General features: G+C 36.8%; 1 protein-coding gene across 7 annotated transcripts in view; it reads left to right on the forward strand.

The window, feature by feature from the left end:
* The window catches only part of Neo1 (neogenin 1), a 233109-nt gene that overhangs the window by 190788 nt on the left and 19142 nt on the right, over positions 1 to 23179 (forward strand). For 4 of the 7 annotated variants that reach the window (XM_076851062.2, XM_076851066.2, XM_076851064.2 and 1 more), the window contains exons 14-23: positions 389 to 499; positions 1652 to 1846; positions 2488 to 2583; positions 5236 to 5411; positions 5492 to 5630; positions 7874 to 7981; positions 9607 to 9801; positions 10427 to 10459; positions 13319 to 13387; positions 19260 to 19407. In XM_076851062.2, the coding sequence (XP_076707177.1) occupies positions 389 to 499; positions 1652 to 1846; positions 2488 to 2583; positions 5236 to 5411; positions 5492 to 5630; positions 7874 to 7981; positions 9607 to 9801; positions 10427 to 10459; positions 13319 to 13387; positions 19260 to 19407 (1270 nt within the window). The remainder of the gene's footprint in view (positions 1 to 388; positions 500 to 1651; positions 1847 to 2487; positions 2584 to 5235; positions 5412 to 5491; positions 5631 to 7873; positions 7982 to 9606; positions 9802 to 10426; positions 10460 to 13318; positions 13388 to 19259; positions 19408 to 23179) is intronic. The other 3 variants (XM_076851063.2, XM_076851067.2, XM_076851065.2) reach the window with 1 other exon arrangement.

The raw sequence follows: 23179 nt of genomic DNA on the forward strand, positions 1-23179 counted from the left end.
CATTCTTTTCTGGGTTTTCGTTATCTTCTGAACCAGCTGACTTTGTTTCTTTGTAATAACTCTGATTATCTTTGGCCTTACATTTCTTTCTAAGAAAATTAAGGGATTCCAGTTAATGATCTCTAAGGTGCCTTCAAGATCCTAAACAAAAATCTCTTATCTACTAGGATCTTTAGTCATTTTTGTTTTTTTCTCATGGGTGTGCAAGCTTCATTCAGCCTTTACTGTGAAGATGTGCACTACTGTTCTGTGTTAAACTTTATCAAGCTATGAACTGAGTTAATGGGTGAGATATTTGCTTTACTGAAAGATTATTGATCTTTTGTTTTCCAAGGCTCTTATTTCAGCCTGTTTGTTGTTTGTTTATTTTTTGTCGTTTGGGTCTCAGGTCTTGATCGGGGGACTGAATACAATTTCCGAGTAGCTGCTTTAACAGTCAATGGTACAGGCCCGGCAACTGACTGGCTGTCTACTGAAACATTTGAAAGTGACTTAGATGGTAAGATCAAATAATTGTCAGTACCAACACTTGCTAGGTATTAAATGTAGTCAGTGAGTCAGATTGGAAAGCCACTTTGACTTAAATCTCTGAACTTGAATGTATTATACTATTGTCATTCCTATAAAGCAGCAAGATTCCTGGAATTGATTCCCTACCCACCCCACCCCCCATCCCCTGCTCTAGTAGCTTTTAGAGAACTATTCCTTTAAGCTCTCTTCATGTCCACCTGCTAGTCAGGAGCATCAAGCATCATCGTAGTAAGCTGGACTCCTCCAGCAAAAGAGAGCAAATTAAAGCATACAGATGCTTTATCTGGGTGTTTGTTTGTTTGTTTTTTACCACTTCCATTAAATAGTAGATGAATAATCTAAAATTTAAGGCTGAGCCACATCAATTGTACCTTTATCTGAATTGTGGTTTCCCATTTTCCTAGTTTTGGACAACTTGTCCTTTTTCTTACCTGTCTATTCAATAAATTACTTCATGTGGCTGTGTGTAGTTATGGCAGGTGTCAAACTTGGGAGACAAAAGACCTTCATTTTCTTTCCAAGTCTCAATTTACTAGATTTTTAAGTTAAGGTGGTAATTTATGCCTTGAAGTAATACATGTGAAAGATATTATGAATTGCTACTCTTTAAAATCCTGTAAGTCTCCTAGCAACTGAGTCAATTTTGAATCTCAAATTCCATTTTTTCTGACCTATAGATTATTTAGGAAACCAAATAATTGGTACCATTGCCATTATGGGTTGCTTAATCACCTAATCACAGCAGGCTTTTAATTGCTTGATGTTTTCTTTCTCTTTATACCTGGTAGAGTTTGGCAGTGGGATGTAGAGCAAAGGATGGGAAAATATTGAAAGGCAACTTATTTTTCTCTACCAGGAAGACGTTCTGAATCTTTGTCTTCCTTCCATAATAATAGTCCAGTATCTTGTATTTAGGGCTATTAAGGTTTGTTTTGGATGCATTTAAAACCATAAGCCACATTTCACTATACGTTGCAGGTTCTCTTTGAACTCTTGACCCCAAATAGGGGAACACTTATCCCCAAATAGTTTGGCAGGAGGCTGAACACCATTCCCCAAAGATGGTAAAATATTCTACAGTAAAGTGGATCTCATCTTGTCTTTCTACTTTCCTTCCCAGAAACTCGTGTTCCTGAAGTGCCTAGCTCTCTTCATGTCCGCCCGCTTGTCACGAGCATCGTAGTAAGCTGGACTCCTCCAGAGAATCAGAACATTGTGGTCAGAGGTTATGCCATTGGTTATGGCATTGGCAGCCCTCATGCCCAGACTATCAAAGTGGACTATAAACAGCGCTATTACACCATTGAAAATCTGGGTATGTTTGCTGAGTAAAGGACATAATTGTGCACATTGTGTCGTTCTATTTAACTTTTTATCGCATAATAATTTTAGTTTTATAGAAAAATTACAAAACAGTACAAAGAATTCCTAGCACACAAAACCCTGAGCCATATTTTGTCCAACCTAGAAGTCTGCATGATGACTACATAAGGTTTTGACCCTTCTGGATTTGGAAGTCCCCTAGAGTGTTGAGGACATTCAGAAGTTTATCTCCTGCTTCTCTACCTTTACTGTTCCATTCAGTGTCCTTTAGGGAAGGGAAAGGGGTTGATTTTAAGCTCCACCTATATGCTTCCAACACATGAAAATCCTATTTACTCATTCTCATTTAAGCCCTCCACCATACAATGAATATTACTAAAATATATAAGAGGCCAAGAGGATTCAAGTACAGATTTTACTCTTGAAATTAAATCCAAGAAGTTGACTTGGCTAGTTTCAATGTACTATGTATGCTTCCATCTGTATATCTCCTAACATCCCAAAATAATCCCCTATAAAAAATTTTAGTCTTTAATTCCTCCACAGTTAAAATTGTGCATAATCATCTTTGAATTTTTTAAATTCATTAGTGGGGATTTTTAAAACTGATTTTGGCTTGTTTGTTTCTCTCAGATCCAAGCTCTCACTATGTGATTACCCTGAAAGCGTTTAACAACGTGGGTGAAGGCATCCCCTTGTACGAAAGTGCTGTGACCAGGCCTCACACAGGTAGGATATCCTCTCTGTCTCTGTTTGTCAGCACTTTTTACCAGTAGCTTTTGTAGAACATTGGCATGAAGCCTACTGATAGGTATTTGTGGAAGGAACATGGCAGCTTAGGTGCAGACTTCAAATGGGAAGGTAAGCTTTTAACAGAAAGTTCTATTGATTCTTGTTTTCTTTGTTGGAAAATATTAAGTTTGTTGTGTAAGTCATTCTTTGTAGATATGTGCACATCTTTATTATGTCAGGATCTATAAATCACAGGCATAGTTTTGAGAGAATTAAAAGTGAATTTTCATTTTTCAGGCATGTTGGTTATAGCTAAAATGAATCAAAAAAAAAAAAAAGAAAGGACCTCTGTATCTTTAGGGGAGTTATATAGATTACTAATAGTTGCAGTAAATGTATGTGATTGGTGAAGCCAACATTTGCTTTACTAGTTATCCTAGTTCATTGGGAAAATATTTTTATGGACCTTTCATATGTTTAATATTTATGTAAAAGGTATAAAGTCAAAGGCACTATCCATTTGATCAGTTATACATTTATTATAAGGAATCAAATATTCATTTTTTTAATTTGAATTACCCATTTGTAATTAATGTACTTCTATAGCTATATAAAACATCTAATTTAGATTCTGAATGAGAAAGTTTATTGAAGTAAATATATTAGAATCATTCATTTTTTTAAAAGTATTGAAAACAAAAGAATTTCTTTCTAGAAATGCTTTTTTCCATTTGTTGCCCACATGTTTGACTCAGTATTGTCTGCTGTGTCTTTCAGATGCTCTGCATAATAACACAGACTTGGCAATATTCTTTTAAAAGATCATCTCTATAACCCCCACTCCTGTTTGTTTGGTTTTTTTTTTTTTTTTTCAAGCTTCTGCTTCAGACCAACATTATTACTACTTGTTTGGTAGCACTGTCCTGTCTTCTACTGTGTGCCTACAAGTTCTTCTACAAATAGTTTTAGTATTCAAGAAAAGAAAAAAATAAGGACAAAAGAGAATATTTAAATAAGTAGTCTTCTTTCTTAAATGAAATTATTTTCTTCTATGTGGCTTAAAAATAGTCTGCTGGCTAGAAACATACAAGGAAATGTTCTTAAGTCATTGAACCCACTGACCTTTTTCAAGAGTTAGTACATATAAGAAGAAAATTTCTCTAAGAATTCTAATGATTTCTGCACCTGAAAGTGCATTTTCTGTAATTAATTATTATGTGTCCTGATAGTCTTTGTACGAAGCCCTTGACTATAATGTCTGCTGCTCCTCTGTTATTTTTAGTCTTCATTGTACAGGAAATACACACATGGAGACTATTACTTTAATATGACAATTATTCATAAGCCCTGTGTTGTTTCAGATTTTGGGTTATAGGAAGGACTAGACACCATAACTATATGGGAAACCCATTTTAAAATCTGAACTTAAAATAGTATGTATATACTTGACAAACCTAACAAAAAGTTGAGAAAGCCCAAAGGGAGCTTTTTGTATTGCCCTCTCTCATGGTCCTTGGTGCTTTTCTGCTCATTCTGGCCTGGTTTGCAGCGACACTTAGAGAATATGTGCATTACATCGACACAGCACATGAGAATAGACTTTAATTTTCTTCAGAATATTCTAATTTCTAAAGTTCATGAAAGCTGTGTAACTTGAACCCATAATAACCATAACATTTCCCTTAACTGATGGAGCTTCATCACTGAATTGTTCTCTGGCTTTGCTGTAGAATGTGTAGGCAATAGTCTGGCTTACCTTTCCTCAGGGAAGAGGAATGGCCACAAGTTCCTTTTGCTTTATTCAGCTGTGAGCCATTATTGCCATATAGCCTCTAGACTCAAGATATCAGCAGGTCTGAAACTGACCTATTGGCTGACTGACATTCAGGACTCAGATTTGAGAGTAGGACCTTTACATATGGAGTGATTAGCACTGATAATTCATGTCCTCAAATTCAGCCATATTTATTGAAATCTCAAAACATACCATGAGCTGTGTGCTGCTTGTTCAGAAATTATATCCTTGATTTTAAAACCAATTTTTGTCTTTTCATGTTCTTTTTTGAACAGGAGGTAGAATTTTCAAGTAATCTTAAGAAAATTCAAGAATGTTAATATAATAACATTTTAATATGCCTATAGAATGCAGTAGTGTAGTGAACATGGCTAATTACTGCTTCTCTCAACATTTTTCTACAAATTTTTCTTGAAAGAATACAGGGGAACCCAGTATGGTGGCGCATGCCTGCAATCTCCGTTACTCAAAAGGCTGAGGAAGGAGAATGGAAAGTTAGAGACCAGCCTCAGCAACTTAGCAAGACTCTTGTCTTAAAATAAAATTAAAAGGGCTGGAGGTGTATCTCCATGATCGAGAACCCCTGGATTCAGTCCCCAATATTACAAAAAAAATTTTTTTTTTAATTAAAAACACAAGTGAAAATATTCTTTTGAATGAATAATGGTTATCTATTAACTCTGGATTTTCTTTCTTTTTTTCCATTTCTCATCTTTCATTCCATTAAACTCCCCTGCATTTCCCTTCTCTTTTATTTTTGTTTATGTTAAAATGCCACTTCCCTTTTTTAATTACTTTTTACCCAGACACTTCTGAAGTTGATTTATTTGTTATTAATGCTCCATACACTCCAGTGCCAGATCCCACTCCCATGATGCCACCAGTGGGAGTTCAGGCTTCCATTCTGAGTCATGACACCATAAGGATTACATGGGCGGACAACTCCCTGCCCAAACATCAGAAGATTACAGACTCCCGGTACTACACAGTTCGATGGAAAACCAACATCCCTGCAAACACCAAGTACAAGGTACTGACATATTTGCTCTGGGTGAAAAAAGATAATAATTGATATTTCTAATTTTTAAGTTCCTAATTCATATTTTCCAGAATGCAAATGCAACAACTTTAAGTTACTTGGTGACTGGTTTAAAACCAAATACACTCTATGAATTCTCTGTGATGGTGACCAAAGGTCGAAGATCAAGCACATGGAGTATGACAGCACATGGGACCACCTTTGAATTAGGTATGTGTTGTCAGGACCCCCATCACATGGCATTTCTTCTCCTTGCAAAATATAGAAGCTAATGGAAGTTCATGTTGTGCCACATTCCAATTCATGATACTTTTCATCACCTGCTTTTATTCCCCAAGGAAAGAACTAAGTATATGAAATGATATATTTACAGAACACAGTGACCAGCCAGCTACCTTTGGAATAGGATTTGCTATTTCAACAGATGATTTTTTTTTTGTCACTGCAAGAATATTAGCCAAAAGCAAGATAATATAATGCAAAATTTGCTAGATTTTAGGAATTAAGACTTCCATCCCATCCCAGGTCAGCCATCTGCTGACTGTGTGATCATGAGCAAGTCATCCCATCTCTCTGAATCTCAGTTTCTTCCATTCCAAATGAGGAATTATTCTGCCTTTCCTACTTTATAGGGTAATTGTAGGGTAAAATGAGGAACAGATGGGAAAGCACATAGTGAATCATAAAGTCTGGGGTAGATATAAGAGCTTATTGTCATTAATGCTGCTTTACTGGTAAATTAAAGTTGAAAAAATAAAGTGACATGTCCTTGACCAAACAAGTTGCAAAGCCATGCTTGTTAGAACCCAAACACTTCACTGGATGACCCAAAGCTTTCTTGAACAATTAGTGTCTTTGTAAACTGTTTTCACTGAAATATCCTTTGGGTTTTTGTTTGTAAGTCCACATGACAGAGAAGAGATAACTAAGCAAATTAAGGAGAGAGCAGATTGTCCAGGTTTGAGATTCTGTTTGCTTTTTTCTTCCTTTAGGCCTACCTTTCTACTTCCCTTTGGGCATTCCCAGCATGGAATGTCTTTCTGTCCTATATAAGAATTAAAAAAAAAAAAAAAAAAAAAAAAAAAACTGGCATTATAATTTCTCTACAAACTGTGTTTGGCCCTTTTGCATTGTTTCTACAGAAAAAGGAGTTGGATTTGGAGAGCTGGAAATGTAGTACATACAAGTTTAAGTAGGCCTTCAATTTGTTTTCTTCATTAATGTTTTAAGAATTTCATTTTAGTTTAATTTCAACTCATTAGCTAATAAATGAAATTTGTATTTTCCCTTAGAATATTTGCATTTCATCAGACTTCCTTCCATCTTGTACTAGAATTCCAGTATTTGAAGAAGAGAAGATAAATTTCAGATGTATTTAATTTTTTCATTTCCCTACTAGTTCATTGAGTTCTCAGCTTTCACATGGAAGCATAAGAGACACAGTTTTTATTTTGTTAGTTTTTCTTTTGCATAAAAATCTTTTCATTAGAGCTGTAATCTCAATAATTGGCAGTATGCTTTTAAATGAAAAATGTCAGTTATTAAATCATTTATTCTTTGAGGAAATATAGCTCTAAAAGTCATTTGTGAGAGAGAAAATTATCTTACACTTAAAAATATTCTAACAGAAGTAATACAAATCTAGGGGAAGAAAGTTATCTTGAGTAAATTATACAGCTTCTCTCATTTGGTGTCCTGACCTTTAAAATAGAAATAGAGCCACCTGTCAAGGTTGTTGTAAATATTAAGTCATATACTGTTTATACAATACCTGGCACATAATGGGTACTTGGTACAAACATCATTTGCTTTCTCTGATTATCTTATATATCCCTGACCCCAGCCAAGATACCAGTTGTATATCCTCACAGTGTAGTGTTTCTCTTTGGTACTTTGCATATTCTCGTGTGTGTGTGTGTAGTTGTCAGTGGACCTTTATTTTATTTATATATGGTGCTGAGAATTCAACCCAGTGCCTCACACATACTAGGCAACCTCTCTATCACTGAGCTACATCCCCAGCCCCCTGCATATTCTTTTTTTTTAATGTATTTCTTTTAGTTGTTGATGGAACTTTATTTTTATTTATTTATATGTGGTGCTGAGAATCAAACCCAGTGCCTCACACATGCCAGGCAAGCAGTCTACCATTGAGCTACAACCCCAGTCCTTGCATATCCTTTTTCTTTTTAACCTTTATTTTATTTGTTCTTATTTTTATGTGAGGTCAGGAATCGAACCCAGTGCCTCATGCATGCTAGGCAAGCTCTCTACCACTGAGCCACAACCCTGGCCCTCTGCATATTCTTTTTAATGGAACTATTTCACAGTGAATTCTCTGAAGCCCTCAGACTTTATCTTTTTTGTCTTATACCTTTATTGTGCTTTATAAAGGAAAAATGTGAATTATATTGAAATGCATAGGAATTATTGTGAGTATTGTTATTTTGTAGTTCCTACTTCTCCACCTAAAGATGTAACAGTTGTGAGTAAAGAGGGAAAACCTAGGACCATAATTGTGAACTGGCAGCCTCCTTCAGAAGCCAATGGCAAAATTACAGGTAAGATTGCCTTACAGTGTGTTCGTCTATGCCCTTTTCTAGGCAAGTACTATGTTTTCAAGAGAAATGGGAATATGAAGTCTGGCTTGTGTGATGTGAGTCATGATGGGCCTTGAAACTAGAGAAAGGGTTTGCTGTTTTCCCCCAGTGGCACAGAAATGAGTTGCCAACTGGTAGTTCTGCCTCACACCACCTGCAAGTCTGATGGGGTGTGTGCAGTAGACAGCCTTTGGGCATACCATTACTTTATGGATGTATTTATTTTCCTTGAGAAAGCTCTTCACTACCTGGATGACCACCTTTGATGTTGTATACTCCTACCTAATACCATCGAGTAATATTCAATAAATTTAGATTCTTTTCTTTTTACTTGGAAATCCATAAAAGCCTATTAAGCTTCTCTGCCCACCCCAATTCTGGAGATTGAACGCTAGGGGCTCTACCACTGAATTACATCCCCAACCTTTTTAATTTTTTGACCCAGGGTCTCATGAAATTGCCAGTAAGACTGGCCTTGAATTTGCAATCTTCCTGTCTCAGCCTCCCACATTCCTAGAATTACAAGTATACACCACCAGCCCCACTAGGCTTTAAATTCTTTTTTTCCCCCAAGCCTGCTCTTTCAGGTTTCCATGCTCATACAATTAGAGTTAAAAGCTTGAATTACCATAGGCCTTTAAAGGGACCTGGAATAATTCTTTGGACTTCCAGAGGGAAACCTTCTACAGTAGAGAGGACACTATGACCTTTCCAGCTTTATCAAGGAGTGAAGCCTGATGGGATTGGGCTGCTGATCCTTCCCTTTGGAGACTCTAATCTATGTGAATGTATGCTGAGGAATCAGAGTTTGCCTTCTGAAGTATGAGTAAGATCACTTAAGGAAATAAAAAGCATTTCTTAGCACTGACCCCTTTTAACTTTCAGGAGGATATCTTCCCATAAATCCTGATCTTCACATCATTCCTTTTTTAGGTTTTGACTTTGCCTTTTCTATAAAACATGCCTGTAGTCCCACCACTCAGGAGGCTGAGGCAGGAGGATCTCAAGTTCAAAGCCAGCCTCCACAACTTAGCAAGGCCCTAAGTCATAGCAAAACCCTGTCTCAAAACATAAAAAAGGGTTGGGGACGTCGCTCAGTGGTTAAGCACCCCTGGGTTTAATCCCCAGTACAGAAGAAAAAAATTAAGCATAACTTGACCTGAATTACATTTTACTTTGTCTTTTAAAACCTGTACCACCACCTTGCATTTTTGTACTGTGTGGGAATGTGTGTTTGTGAGGCTTTCTGTCTTATCCATGGGGATTGCATGCCCCCTGGTGGAGGTATCCAGTGACAGTTCATTTTGGCTTCATTAAGTCAAAATTCTGGGAGGAATTAAGAAGAGGTTGCTGCCCGTCTGCCTGGAGTTTTTCTACTAGAAGATCACTTTGATGTGAGACAAAATAGCATGTCAAGCCATCATTGTTTGCAAAACTACATTATTTTTATTGTTAGGCACTTGAGGAGGGTGAACTATTCAGATAGTATAGTATAATTTGCATATGATATAATAGACTTTTTTATTTCCTGATTATGAAAAGAAAAACAGAAATGAGACTTTTTCCCCATTAACTTCTTTGGACAGGTTATATCATATATTACAGTACAGATGTGAATGCAGAGATACATGATTGGGTTATTGAGCCTGTTGTGGGAAACAGGCTGACTCACCAGATTCAAGAGTTAACACTTGACACACCATACTACTTCAAAATCCAGGCCCGGAATTCAAAGGGCATGGGGCCCATGTCTGAAGCTGTCCAGTTCAGAACACCTAAAGGTAAACCTCCTTGATCTGAGGGTTTTGTTATGTCTGTTTATTGGGGCTATGCTTACACATAACACTTCAGCATATAGAGACTATGAGTAATATGAGAAGTTCTAATGATGAGCTTATCAGCCACAGTGTGGAAATTTATCCCAAAAGATCCCTTACCCACCCACTAACCACCAAATCAGTTCTCCCCAGGGATACTGACCTAACTATATCATATACAGGGTAACTTTGGCTCCAGAATATTTGGGAAAGATGAATTTCAGTGATTTAAAAGTTTTTCCCAGTTAAATCAGATGTGATTCTTTTGGTGCCCATATAACATGTTATTCTGATGAATGGTTCTTAAAAGGCTTATTTGTGTACCTTTGTAGAGAACAAGAGACTAAAAGTGACCTTAAGATAAGAAAACGAAAATACAGTATTGGAACTGAGTAAGCTTAGGCTAATAAACTTTAGTTGGGGAATGAAAATAACAAAAATATGGATATCTTTTCTGTTAGCAGTAAAAACAAAAATGTTTGGAAGCTTGTGGAAATTTTATTTTTTTCCTTTAAAACTTTGTCTGTCCCATCTTCAAAGCTTTTGATCCTTGCTCTTGTTTTTTCTTCCCCTGTGCTTGGCCTGTTAGCGGACTCCTCTGATAAAATGCCTAATGATCAAGGTAAATGAGTAGATGGCCTCTTCTTTGCTTTTCTCTTTCATTACATATTATGAGCTTTTGTTATTCTTCTTTTTTCTTGAAAATAAATACCATGTGTTAAAAACCACATGTTTATTGGCCAAGTGGAGTTGAGTCCAGGTTTGTGGTAGTTGGGGTATTTGAAAAGCTGGGGAATTTACTTAACAGTTAAATAGACTGCCAGAAAAAAATATTGAGTTAAATAAACTGAGTCCTGCAACTGTATGAAATTGGCCTTTGGTGTAGGTCAGATTTTCCTCCTCGAATACTGAGATATTGAAGTTGTGTAACAGTCAGATACCACTTTTTCCAGTTTGCATCATCTAGAATTATTAGTGTCTCTAAATAAAAAGTTGTTGTCAAAGTAATACCCTGGGTCCTCCCATTAATAAACGACAAATTTATCCTACTAATATCGTATAATTAGTTACCCATGACCTAGAGTGTTTTATTGTGTTACAATGAATTGATTCAGAGCTATTTTCCATTTCTTCTCAATGTATCTGATAATTTTAAAAGAGGATTAAAAACTATTTAACATGGAAATTTAGGAAGCATGGGCTTTAATGTCACCTTTTATCAGCACTCTTCACTATAATTGCCATTTTAGAAGGCAGCTGTTCTTTGTGATTTTTTTTTCTCTCTAAGAAGTCAACTAAAGCTATATTTCCATACTGAGAAAGAGCACTGAAAGTAAAGTTAATAATTTACTCCTGTGATTTAAGAATAGTTATTGTAAATAGAGGTCTTTGGATCTTGGTTAATGCATGAAGAATCAGAACTTGAGGTATTGAGTTTCATGGCTTTGGACTTGTGTTTGTGTTTAGTGCGTCTTTTGCTGTTTATTAGGGAAATCGGAAACATACTTTTTGGGGAGACTGCAAATATACTTTTTTTGTGTGTGTAAGCACAGAATATAAAAATAATTATATATGCACAGAATATAACTATGTGTTCTTTGTTCTCTCACTCACTTGATAGCCAGAGTACAATTCTTATCTGTACCTCACTTCTGCTAGTTAAAACTCTTTACCTATTGGAATTTTTGGTGCTAGGTTCATCCTTGAAATTTTTTGTTCATAATTTAAAAGAAAAGATTGGATAATAGGGGAATATAAACCAACCAATTTATTGGCAAAAGGTATTCTTTAGTAATTATTTATATGATACAGTGCTGTGAATAATTAGGCTTAAACATAGCCTTCCTGATGACCCAATACATTGAAAAGTGCTAAGCCATCTCTGCCAGCTAGGCTTTATCAGAGTGAAAAGCACTGAATTTTTGTCATACATTGTGTGCCATTTGGGAAAAATTATGGCATCAACAGTAAAGTAGTTAAGTGTAGGCAATGGAAAGAGGATCAGGGACTGAGTTAGACTCTAGAATACATCATTTTGGATATCCAAGAAGTTCTGTCACTTTCTTTTGGGGCTTTTCAGCTTCTGGAATCATAGTAAATTAGTCTCTAGATTTATTCTGTTAAATTAACTACTTATAGACAACTTTAGATTTGTATTTCTTTTGTTTCCTTAAAGTCTGATAATTTATAGAAGGACTTTACATGAGCTCTAATCTATTGCAGAAACATCTAGTTTATGCACTTCTGGTCAAGCTTTATTTATAGAAATAACTCTGATTTATGTGTTTGCTAAAATTCTTTGCTCTCTGCCTCTGTAAAGGAAAAGATTGTATTCTGTGTATTCTTCCATGAAATTTCATTATGCTTGTAATAATAATGGTTAACATTTATTGAACAGTTATATTACTAAATATCAGGCAATTTTAAGTATATTTTATGGTATTAAATTTCTATTTAATCCTCACAAAAGTTTTGTGAAGTGTAGATATCATTATTATCCCTGTTTACAATAAGGAAACTGAGGCACACAGAGAATACTTAAGTCATTTGCCCAAAAAGTTATATATGATGGAGCCAGTGTTCAAGTGCAGTTGCTTAAGCACCAGGCTGTATTAACTACAAGGAGCAGAATTTTGCTTTGTAGTTCTTTCAGTCCTCTTTTCAAGAGGAGCATGATACTGCTTTCTGGCCATAACTTTGGATTGGGGGATACCTTTGCCTTATTGGAGACAGGCTCCTTGGCATTTGCTTTACCCAAGCAGCTTTTACAAATGTGAAGAACAAGGTTCGAGACCAAGACTAAGCATCTTAAAAAAAACAAAAAACGGATATTTGCATTTTCTGAGTCTTCCTGCTGGGGTGGCCCCAACCCTGAAGTCAGCAGCATCACTTTCTATGCCCAAGGATGATTGATTAGGAGCTAATATGAACAGAGAGAAAACTGTTTTTGCTATCTTTGGATATTTAGGTAAGAACAGGAACTAAGGACCTAGTTTAAACCTCCGCCTATCTTCTGCCCTGCTTAGGCCAACTTTACACATGGAAAGGCAACTTTGGAATTTGAAAAAAGAATCAAAACAATATTGATGCCTGCTAGACCAGGTCAACATAACTGGTCCCTTGGAAAAATACAGTTCTTTGCTATACACATCAACCTAATTAATCCCTTTTGTTCCTTTCCCCCAAAGATACTACTTCTGCCATAAGTCTTCTAAGTAGCCCTTCAGAAGCTGTTTTCTGTCCTCACTTCCTGAACAGCAGAGTGACAGTCTGTTCACAGCCCTGGAACTGTTTTCATTGCATAGAAAGCTAAGCTATACCTAAGCACACAGAGATGGCATTTTTCCCTTATTTATGTGCTTCTTCATTTTCTCACAAGAGTGTATTGAAAACAATTTTTTAAAAATATATTCACTGACTATGAAGTGAACTATCACTCCAATGTGTTGGGTCATTATTGACATGATTTCTTCTGCTTTAGCCTCAGGGTCTTCAGGAAAAGGAAGCCGGCTGCCAGACCTGGGATCTGACTACAAACCTCCAATGAGTGGTAAAGCTCTTCCTATGGCTTTCTGAGCCTCCTATGGACATTTAAGTAGTTTGCCTAAAATCTCAAAATATCTTTGGTAGCTTGAGTGGTAGATTGTAACATATTCACCTATTTCCTTTTATTTAGCAGATCTAGCATTAGGCATTTTATGGCAAATTTGTTACAGGATCTGTAAATAAAATTGTTTCCCAGCATAGTCAAGATGGATTCCTGAGCAGTTTCTTTGTGTTTCCCACTGCCTCTAGAAAAATTAAACTTTAAAAAATATATCTAGTAATAGGATTAGCAATCACCCAAACAAGTCAGAGAAATGCTTCAGAATCAGTAAGTTCTCCCAGTACTACTTATTGCACTGTTTTCAGTTTGGGAGTTTAGAAAGTTTTTCCCACTCTTCTTACCATCCTAAGAGCTGTTGATGTCTTCTAATTTAATAATGCCTCCTTTTCTTCAGAACTTCATTCTCCATCTCTAAGTTACTTTCCCACATGGAATCACATTTGATCCTCACAACACAGGGATCTAGAAAGAACAGATACCACTATTATCCTTAAATACATTAATGTAGAGAGATAGTGGAGAAATAGTGTGCCTGGAACCAACCACTAAGGCTTCCATCTTCTGATGGAGGTTTCTTCACTATCACATGCAGCCTACAAAGCTAGATATGAGAATCCAAAGTTGCAAAATATCTGTGAAATTAGTTACTAGAACTGACGCGTATGTCTCATCACCTCTGCCCAATAATCACATGAAAGGAAAGGCTTGTCTAGAGTTGCTGGTCAAATTGTAGGACTACAAAGGTCTCTTAATCTTCAGCTGTCTTTTTAAGTTAAAAAGAAAAAGGACACTGCCCATACTTCAATAAAATTTTTTATTTGGTACTGGGGATTGAACTCAGGGGCACTCAACCACAGAGCCACATCCCCAGGCCTATTTTGTATTTTATTTAGAGACAGGGTCCTACTGAGTTGCTTAGTGCCTCCTTTTTTGCTGAGGCTGGCTTTGAACATGCGATGCTCCAATCTCAGCCTCCCGAGATGCTGGAATTACAGGCATGTACCACCGCATATGGCATTTCAAAAACTTTTTATGCTTAAGTTCTAATACTTTGTTTATTAAGTCTCTTTTCCTTAGTGTATTTGTTACATTTTGTGCTGTTCACGGTATAATATCAAGGCTATGAGAAAATAATTACTTCTTTGTAGACATTCATATTTTTAAAGGTTTAGATTCTGTGTGGCAGGTTGTTGAAAGAGGTAGAATAACAATCCACTCAATGAGAAAAAGGAAATCTTTGTAAAAGAGGTGATACCTCACCCAGGTCTTAAAGGATTCACAGATTGCTAAATATCAAGGAAGGGATTGGACATTTCAGGAAGCATTAAGTGTATGCAAAGATGTGGAAGTGTAAAGCCGCCTCCTCTCCAGGGTTCCTACTGACTAAACTCAGGACAGAAAATGAGTTGAAAAGTTAGATTAGAACCAGCCCAGCAAGAGCTCAAATAATAATGTTAAGAAATTTGAGCTTTCTCCTATAAGTAACATGTAAAATGACACCTGTGGAACACTGAAACTTCCACTTATGCAGTATCTATTATTCTTTCTCTTATAAAAGTGAAGAATGGTTGGGAGCTAAATGTATGAAATTAGGCCAGGTGCTGTAGCACACACCTGTAATCCCAGCAATTTGGAATGCTGAGGCAGAAGGATCCCAAGTTCAAAGGCAGCCTCAGCAACTGAAGTGAGACCCTAAGCAACTTAAACTCTGTCTCAAAATGAAAAACAAAAAGGACTGGAGATGTGGCTCAGTGGTTAAGTGCCACTGGGTTCAATCCCTTGTACAAAAAAAATAAATAAATAAAAGAAGAAGAAGAAGAAGAATATGAACTCAGGAATACAGTGGTTAGGAAACCATTACAGTAGTCCAGATGGGACATAAATAAATAGCATGTTATATTATCTTAGGGAGAAATGTTGATACCCCTGTGGCATGTCACTTTTGCACTTGGATGGAAGCTTTTGTCCATCTTATATATTAGCTCAGCACTGCTGTTAATAATAGTGTTGTGTAAAGCCCTACTCTTACACGAACAGGAAGGTTAATTTTATTGGCCCCAGTCTCTCATCCTCCTTAAATATAAAAGGTTATTTTATTGAAGGTCAGCATGTACAATTTAAGTTGTCTGTGTGCTTACCTTTTTCTCAGAAATGAAGGATAAAAATGATTGAACCACATATAAAAGAATAAGCTCTTAAGCCCTTCTAAATCAGCCCCAGACTTTAGTACTGTGCTTACATGTTATCTCTAAAATCATAGATTCAAAGTTGGAAGGGCAGCTAATCCAGTGTTATGGAAGGGATTCCCACATGAGTATAAATTTGGATTAGATCATAAATTTATAAGCCAGGTGGTACATGAGAATCACTTCAGGAAATTTTTTTAAAACGCAGATTTCCAGACCATACTTTTCATGGTAGGAATTTCTTCTACAAGATTCCACACTGGTGGGATCCCTCTTCTTAAGTACTTCTAATAACCGAAGACTTTTTACTAAGCAAGGAGCTCATCCCTTGTTATTCAACTCTGATTGTTGGAAAGATAAAAGAGAGTAACTAGGAGGAAATACCATGGGTGTCCATGGTGGTTAGATCTTTATGGTGGGATTTGCCTCATTTTATAATGTGAGCATATATAACTTAAATAATGAGGTGGGAAGCAAAGAAATATGTTTTGAGAACTGGAAGACAGCAAGACAGAGCTACATTACCAAAGTCCCTGATAAAAGCCTGGACCTCATTCTATAAGCAATGAGGAAATAGTAATAGGAAGAAGAAAAAAATCATTTATTTCTTTAAGGTCCTAAATTATCTGGCCTCTGCCCACATGCCCAGCCTCATCTCCATCTCTTTTCTCCTCACTTTCTTCCCTCTAACTTTTTTTTTAATTTTTTTAATATTTATTTACTTATCAGCGGACACAACATCTTTGTTTTTGTATGTGGTGCTGAAGATCGAACCCTGGTCGCACACACGCCAGGCGAGCGCGCTACCGCTAGAGCCACATCTTCCCTCTAACTTGCATCTCTCTGTGCTTAAGCATTGCTGGCTGCCTTTCCCTGACTCAGGGTCCTTCGGTTAGCTCTTCTCTCCCTCTGAAGTGTTCTCCAATTAGGTCTTTGTATGATGGGATCTTTCTTGTCATTCAAATATCAGCTCAAATGCCATCTTCTGGAGAAGCTTTTCCTGAAAGCAAAGTGAACTTAGAATCCAGGTTGAGGAGTCTAGGGGACTGTTTCCTACCTAGTTTGTCTCCTCATCCCTGTCCACAGGACTCTTGAGAGGTTGTAGGAATGTTTCAGTGCAGTCTCCAGGCCCAGCTTCTCTATCATGGAAAGTGATTGTGAATACCATGGGATAGAGCCCCATGCTGCCCTGTGCCACTTGGACAAAGCCAGGGGAAGTTACCTCCTGGGGATATCTACTTTGGATTCAGAGAAACTTTTTAACTAAGTAGCCTTAATTAGCCACCCAGTCACTGTCATATCTTCTAATTTTACTTAATTTTTTTTTCCAGCACTGATTATTAACCAGGAATTTCTTATTTATTTATTTATTTGTTTGTTTAACCCAGTTCCACCCCCATCATTCACATCTTTGTTGTTCACCATTGCATAATTAATATTTAAAATAACGACTGGGACATGGGAATATTTGAATATTTGTCAAATTAATTCATATGTGCAGATCTACTTTTCCTCAAGTTGAGTAGGAAAACTGATTGCATAGGCTGTATGTAAAATGAGCGAATGTAGCTCAGTGGTGGAGCACTTGCCTAGAATGTTTAAAGTCCTGGGTTTGCTTCCCAGGAAGAAATATAAAAACGGATGATTTTATTCAGGTATTTTTTATAATCTCATATACCTATATAATAAATATATGAGATGTGCTTTTTTAATATGTTAGGAAAAACTTTTGCTTTGTATGAATATACATTTTTAAAATGGTTTTGAAAGCCAATAAAACAAATGATTTAGAAATGGTGCTTTTCAAAATGAATTTGTATATTCTATAATACACCAGAGAATCCTTTCTCTGAGTATACCTGAAAGCTTTTGAATGTTTAGCACAATTCAAGAAACTTATTGGAAACAACCTTTGAGCAAGGCTTTGTGCTGAGCACTATACATAAGTTGGATTCAAGCTTATAATATAGACAGACATATTCATGTGGCACTTTATATTGCATGGTGCTGATATCATGAAGAAGCTTACCCAAAGTATCTTGGAATGTTTCTACGCCTGATTGAATACACTTTTTTTTTTTTTTCATCTTTCATACGTTTGATTCAGGTGAGTTATGCACTTCCATTTTTACCCCAAATACAAATTGCAGAATCACATCAGTTACACATTCACAATGTTTACATAATGCCATATTAGTGACTGTTGTATTCTGCTGCCTTTCCTATCCCCTACTATCCCCGCTCCCCTCCCCTCCCATCTTCCCTCTCTACCTCATCTGTTGTTGTTCAGTTCTCTCCCTTTCCCCTCACAACCTCATATATGTGATTTCATATAACGATGAGGGTTTCCTTCCGTTTCCATGCAATTTCCCTTCTCTCTCCCTTTCCCTCCCATCACTCATCTCAGTTTAATGTTAATCTTTTCCTCATGCTCTTTCCCCCTGCTCAGTTCTTAGTTGCTCTCCTTAAATCAAAGAAGACATTTGGCATTTGTTTTTTAAGGATTGGCTAGCTTCACTTAGCATAATCTGCTCTAATGCCATCCATTTCCCTGCAAATTCCATGATTTTGTCATTTTTTAGTGCTGCATAATACTCCATTGTGTATAGATGCCACATTTTTTTTATCCATTCATCTATAGAAGGGCATCTAGGTTGGTTCCACAGTCTAGCTATTGTGAATTGTGCTGCTATGATCATTGATGTGGCAGTATCCCTATAGTATGCTCTTTTAAGGTCCTCAGAGAATAGTCCGAGGAGGGCGATAGCTGGGTCAAATGGTGGTTCCATTCCCAGCTTTCCCAGGAATCTCCACACTGCTTTCCATATTGGCCGCACCAATTTGCAGTCCCACCAGCAATGTACAAGTGTACCCTTTTCCCCACATCCTCGCCAGCACTTATTGTTGTTTGACTTCCTAATGGCTGCCAATCTTACTGGAGTGAGATGGTATCTTAGGGTGGTTTTGATTTGCATTTCTCTGACTGCTAGAGATGGTGAGCATTTTTTCATGTACTTATTGATTGATTGTATGTCCTCTTCTGAGAAGTGTCTTTTCAGGTCCTTGGCCCATTTGTTGATTGGGTTATTTGTTATCTTATTGTTTAATTTTTTGAGTTCTTTGTATATTCTGGAAATTAGGGCTCTATCTGAAGTGTGAGGAGTAAAGATTTGTTCCCAGGATGTAGGCTCCCTATTTACTTCTCTTATTGTTTCTCTTGCTGAGAAAAAACTTTTTAGTTTAAGTAAGTTCCATTTGTTGATTCTTGTTATTAACTCTTGGGCTATGGGCATCCTATTAAGGAATTTGGAGCCCGACCCCACAATATGTAGATCGGAGCCAACTTTTTCTTCTATCAGACGCAGAGTTTCTGATTTGATATCAAGCTCCTTGATCCATTTTGAGTTAACTTTTGTGCATGGCGAGAGAAGGGGATTCAGTTTCATTTTGTTGCATATGGATTTCCAGTTTTCCCAACACCATTTGTTGAAGATGCTATCCTTCCTCCATTGCATGTTTTTAGCCCCTTTATCAAATATAAGAAAGTTGTCGTTTTGTGGATTGGTTTCTGTGAATACACTTTTAAAAGTATCTACCAAACTAACATATGTGTCATTTTTGCTCTGCAGGAAGCAACAGCCCTCATGGGAGCCCCACCTCTCCTCTGGACAGCAACATGCTGCTGGTCATCATCGTTTCTGTTGGTGTCATCACCATTGTGGTGGTCGTGATCATTGCTGTCTTTTGCACAAGGCGTACCACATCTCACCAGAAAAAGTAAGGGGCCCCAAATGTAGCCCATAGATATTGTGGTATCTTTTTTTTTTCCTTCTATGTGACTTCTGCATTTAGAGTGGTACAAAGAATTAAGATATAAGATACATGACAAGCAGTTTTGAATATAGTTTTGAATATAGTTTTTCGAATATAACAATGTTTTGGTCAACAAGGGACTACTTATATGAGGACAGTCCCATATGATAATAAAAAGTGTCTTTCATCTAATAAAAAAGTAGTGAAAGAAGAGGCAAGATAAAAAGAAACTTTAGGAGAAGAAAAAGAACCCCTCAAGAAAATACAGTGAAGCATTTAGCCAAAGCTTTTGTAGACCTCAACAAGGTCCTTTAAAAAGTTTGAAAACATGGACCCCAACACAGAAAGGTTTTTATTAAGAGGAATGTTCGTGGTGCAAATCTATAATAAAAAATCTTTTAAGCAAATCTATAATTTAAAAAAAAAATAGAAACAAACCAAGCAGTCCACCATGGAAGAGTGCCACCTCCTCAGGAAGAGCCTCAGGCAGTCCCATCAGGAGGTAGGTGGTGTTATCCTAGGGGACAAAGTTCCATACACGTTAATGCCCCTGAGGATCTTCCAGTGGGAACAAGATATAGAGTGGATGACAGAGATAATGATGACCCTGTGTAGGCCCAGGCTAGCACGAGCTTGTACCTTAGTTTTTTTTAATGTTGTTGTTGGGGTTTTTTGTTTGTTTATTTGTTTTAATTAGTTATACATGACAGTAAAATGCACTTTGATACATCGTATATAATGGAGTATAATTTCTCATTCTTCTGGTTGTACATGATGTAGAATCCCACTGGTCGTATAGTTATATATGTACATAGGGTTAATAATGTCTGATTCATTCTATTATCCTTCCTACCCCCATTCCCTCTTCCCTCCCTTCATTCCCCTCTACCTAATCTAAAGTAACTATTTTTCCCTAGCTCCCCACCCCTTATTGTGAATTAGTATCCACATATCAGAGACAACATTCAGTCTTTGGGTTTGGGGGATTAGTTTATTTCGCTTAGCATGATATTCTCCAGCTCCATCCGTTTACCAGAAAATACTATAATTTCATCCCTTTTTAAGGCTGAGTAATATTCCATCATACACACACACACACACACACACACACACACAAGGCGAACCACCATACCACATTTCACCAGAAAAATAAGGGGTCCCAAATGTAGCCCATACACACACACACATACTTACATATATGCTACTTTTTTTTAATTAATTGTTGAAGGGCACCTCTGTTGGTTCCATAGTTTAGCTGTGAGTTGAGCTGCTATAAACATTGATGTGGCTATAGTCACTATAATATGCTGATTTTAAGTCCTTTGGGTATACACCAAGGAGTGGGATAGCTGGGTCAAATGATGGTTCCATTCCAAGTTTTCTGAGGAATTTCCATACTGCTTCCCCTAATGGTTGCATCAATTTACACTCCTCCCAACAATATATGAGTGTACCTTTTCCCCCACATCCTCACTAACATTTATTGTTGTTTGTATTCTTGATAATTGTCATTCTGACTGGGGTGACATGAAATCTGTGCCTTAGTTTTTAACAAAAAGATTAAAAAATAAAAATTAAAAGTCTTTTAAATAGGAAAAAGCATGTAGAATAAAGATGTGCAGAAGGACCAGGGTTGTGGCTCAGTGATAGAGCACTTGCCTAGCACACATGAAGCACTGGGTTCAATCCCCAGCACCACATAAAAATAAACAAAAAAAATAAAGGTATTGTGTCCATCTACAGCTAAAAAATATATTTTTAAAAAGATGTGCAGAAAAGGGCTGGGGTTGTGGCTCTGTGGTAGAATGCTCGCCTAGCATTAATGAGGCACTGGGTTCGATCCTCATTACCACATACGTATAAAATAAAGATATTGTGTCCACCTAAAACCAAAAATATATATATATTTGAAAAAAAATGTGCAGAAAAATTTTTGTACAAATGTATATTTTGTACAAATATACATTTGTATATTTGTATATTAAAACACAATATATTGTGTTTTAAGCTAAGTGTTGTGAAATAATCAGTTTTTAAAAACTTAGACATTTATAAAGTAAAAAAGTTACAGTAAGCTAAGATTAATTTATTGAAGAAAGAAAAATATCTTTTATAAATTTAGTGTAATCTAAGTATACAATGTTCATTGAGCCTGTATTAGTGGACAACCTTCACAGTCATTCACTACTCACTCACCAACTCACTCAGAGCATGCTCCATTCATGATCCTAAGTGCCCTATACTAATATACCATTTTTTCTCTTTTTAAATCATATTTTACTATACTTTTCTGATTCAATATTTACCATTGTGTCACACATGCTTTAAGTATTTAGTACCATAACATGCTGTACAGTTTTTGTAGCCTTAGACAGAATACTATACCGTATAGCTTAGGTGTGTAGTAGGCCATCCCATCCAGGTTTGAGTAAGTACACTCTATGATATTTGCGTGAGGACAGAATCACCTTAGTTTCTCAGAAGGTCCCATGTTGTACAAATACAAATTAAGTGACTATATTTTAAAAGGAAGTAGAAATCGGTTCATCTTATAAATGTGAGTCAGTCGGGGTCCTTGCAGGAAGAACTAACACTTTCAAAAGGGACCATTTATAAGTCATAGGTGGGGTTAGGAGAAACTGGGCAGAGACATTCAACAGTGATAGGATACAGTCATCTATAGTCCTAAAAAAGCAAGAAGAGGATAGAGCTGTTTCAGAGTGGAAGCGGCCTTCCTGTCAGGAACATTCTAGAGCTAAAGGAATATTGCCCAGCAGGGAGGAGCGAGAGTACAACATCTCCTACCTCCAGTGTCTTGCCAGGAGTAGAATTGCCAAGTTGATTTAGCTTCACTTCCCAGGCTTCAAAGCTAAGCAGGGAAGTGATGTGAAGTGTGGGAGATTTCCAGCATGGATGGTTGCCCTCCGAACATTGTTTTTATATGCATACAACAAGCCAGATGCTTTGCGGTTTGTGGGCGGGCCTACAGCAGGCTATGTCACACAGAACAAGTGCCAGCCAAGGTAGAAGAAAGCCATAGGCCTCTTAATAAAAGTCCAAGATTAGGAATATTTTTAAAGAAATGTACCAAATGTAAGGTTGATGGGCCAAGTAAGGGGGTTGCTTTAATGAGTAATAAGAAGTTGTTGATAATCAACACATCAATTTCACAGAGAGAGCCAATAGCTGCTGGTAGCCCTGAAATCTTTGACTCTGTATTACATTCAACTCATGTATCTGGCAGCAAGAGACATCATTCCTGAGTTACCCCCTAATAATAAAAACACGGTAGAATAAAATTACACTAGTTACAGTGTCCTGAAAGATCTTAAGATGGGACTTTGCCCCCTAAAAGAGAAAGACATTCATGACTGTACCTGTGATTAACTATCAGACGTGGTGTACCCAAGGCAAGAATGCATATATTTAATAATGATAAATTTGTTTTCAGTGTACAGGGCAGTACAAGATACCCTATAACTGTGGCTAGTAATTTTTTGTCATTTTCTGTAAGTTATGTGATATTTTAAATCTCTCTCTTCTGCCTAAATAAAGAAGCTTCCCATTGCTTACATGTCATCACTTTCCCAAGAGAATGAGGGCTCCTTTTATATGATTCCTGACCCCTGCCTCTTAGAGCTTTCCCTGTCTGCTTTTGGTGATAGAAAAGTGTTTCTCTTAAAAGCCTCAAAGACAACATTTTTTTCTACTCTAGAAATTTTCTGCAAGCTTCTTT

The sequence above is a fragment of the Callospermophilus lateralis genome, chromosome 3 (genome assembly GCF_048772815.1).
Source record: "Callospermophilus lateralis isolate mCalLat2 chromosome 3, mCalLat2.hap1, whole genome shotgun sequence".
NCBI lineage: Eukaryota > Metazoa > Chordata > Mammalia > Rodentia > Sciuridae > Callospermophilus > Callospermophilus lateralis.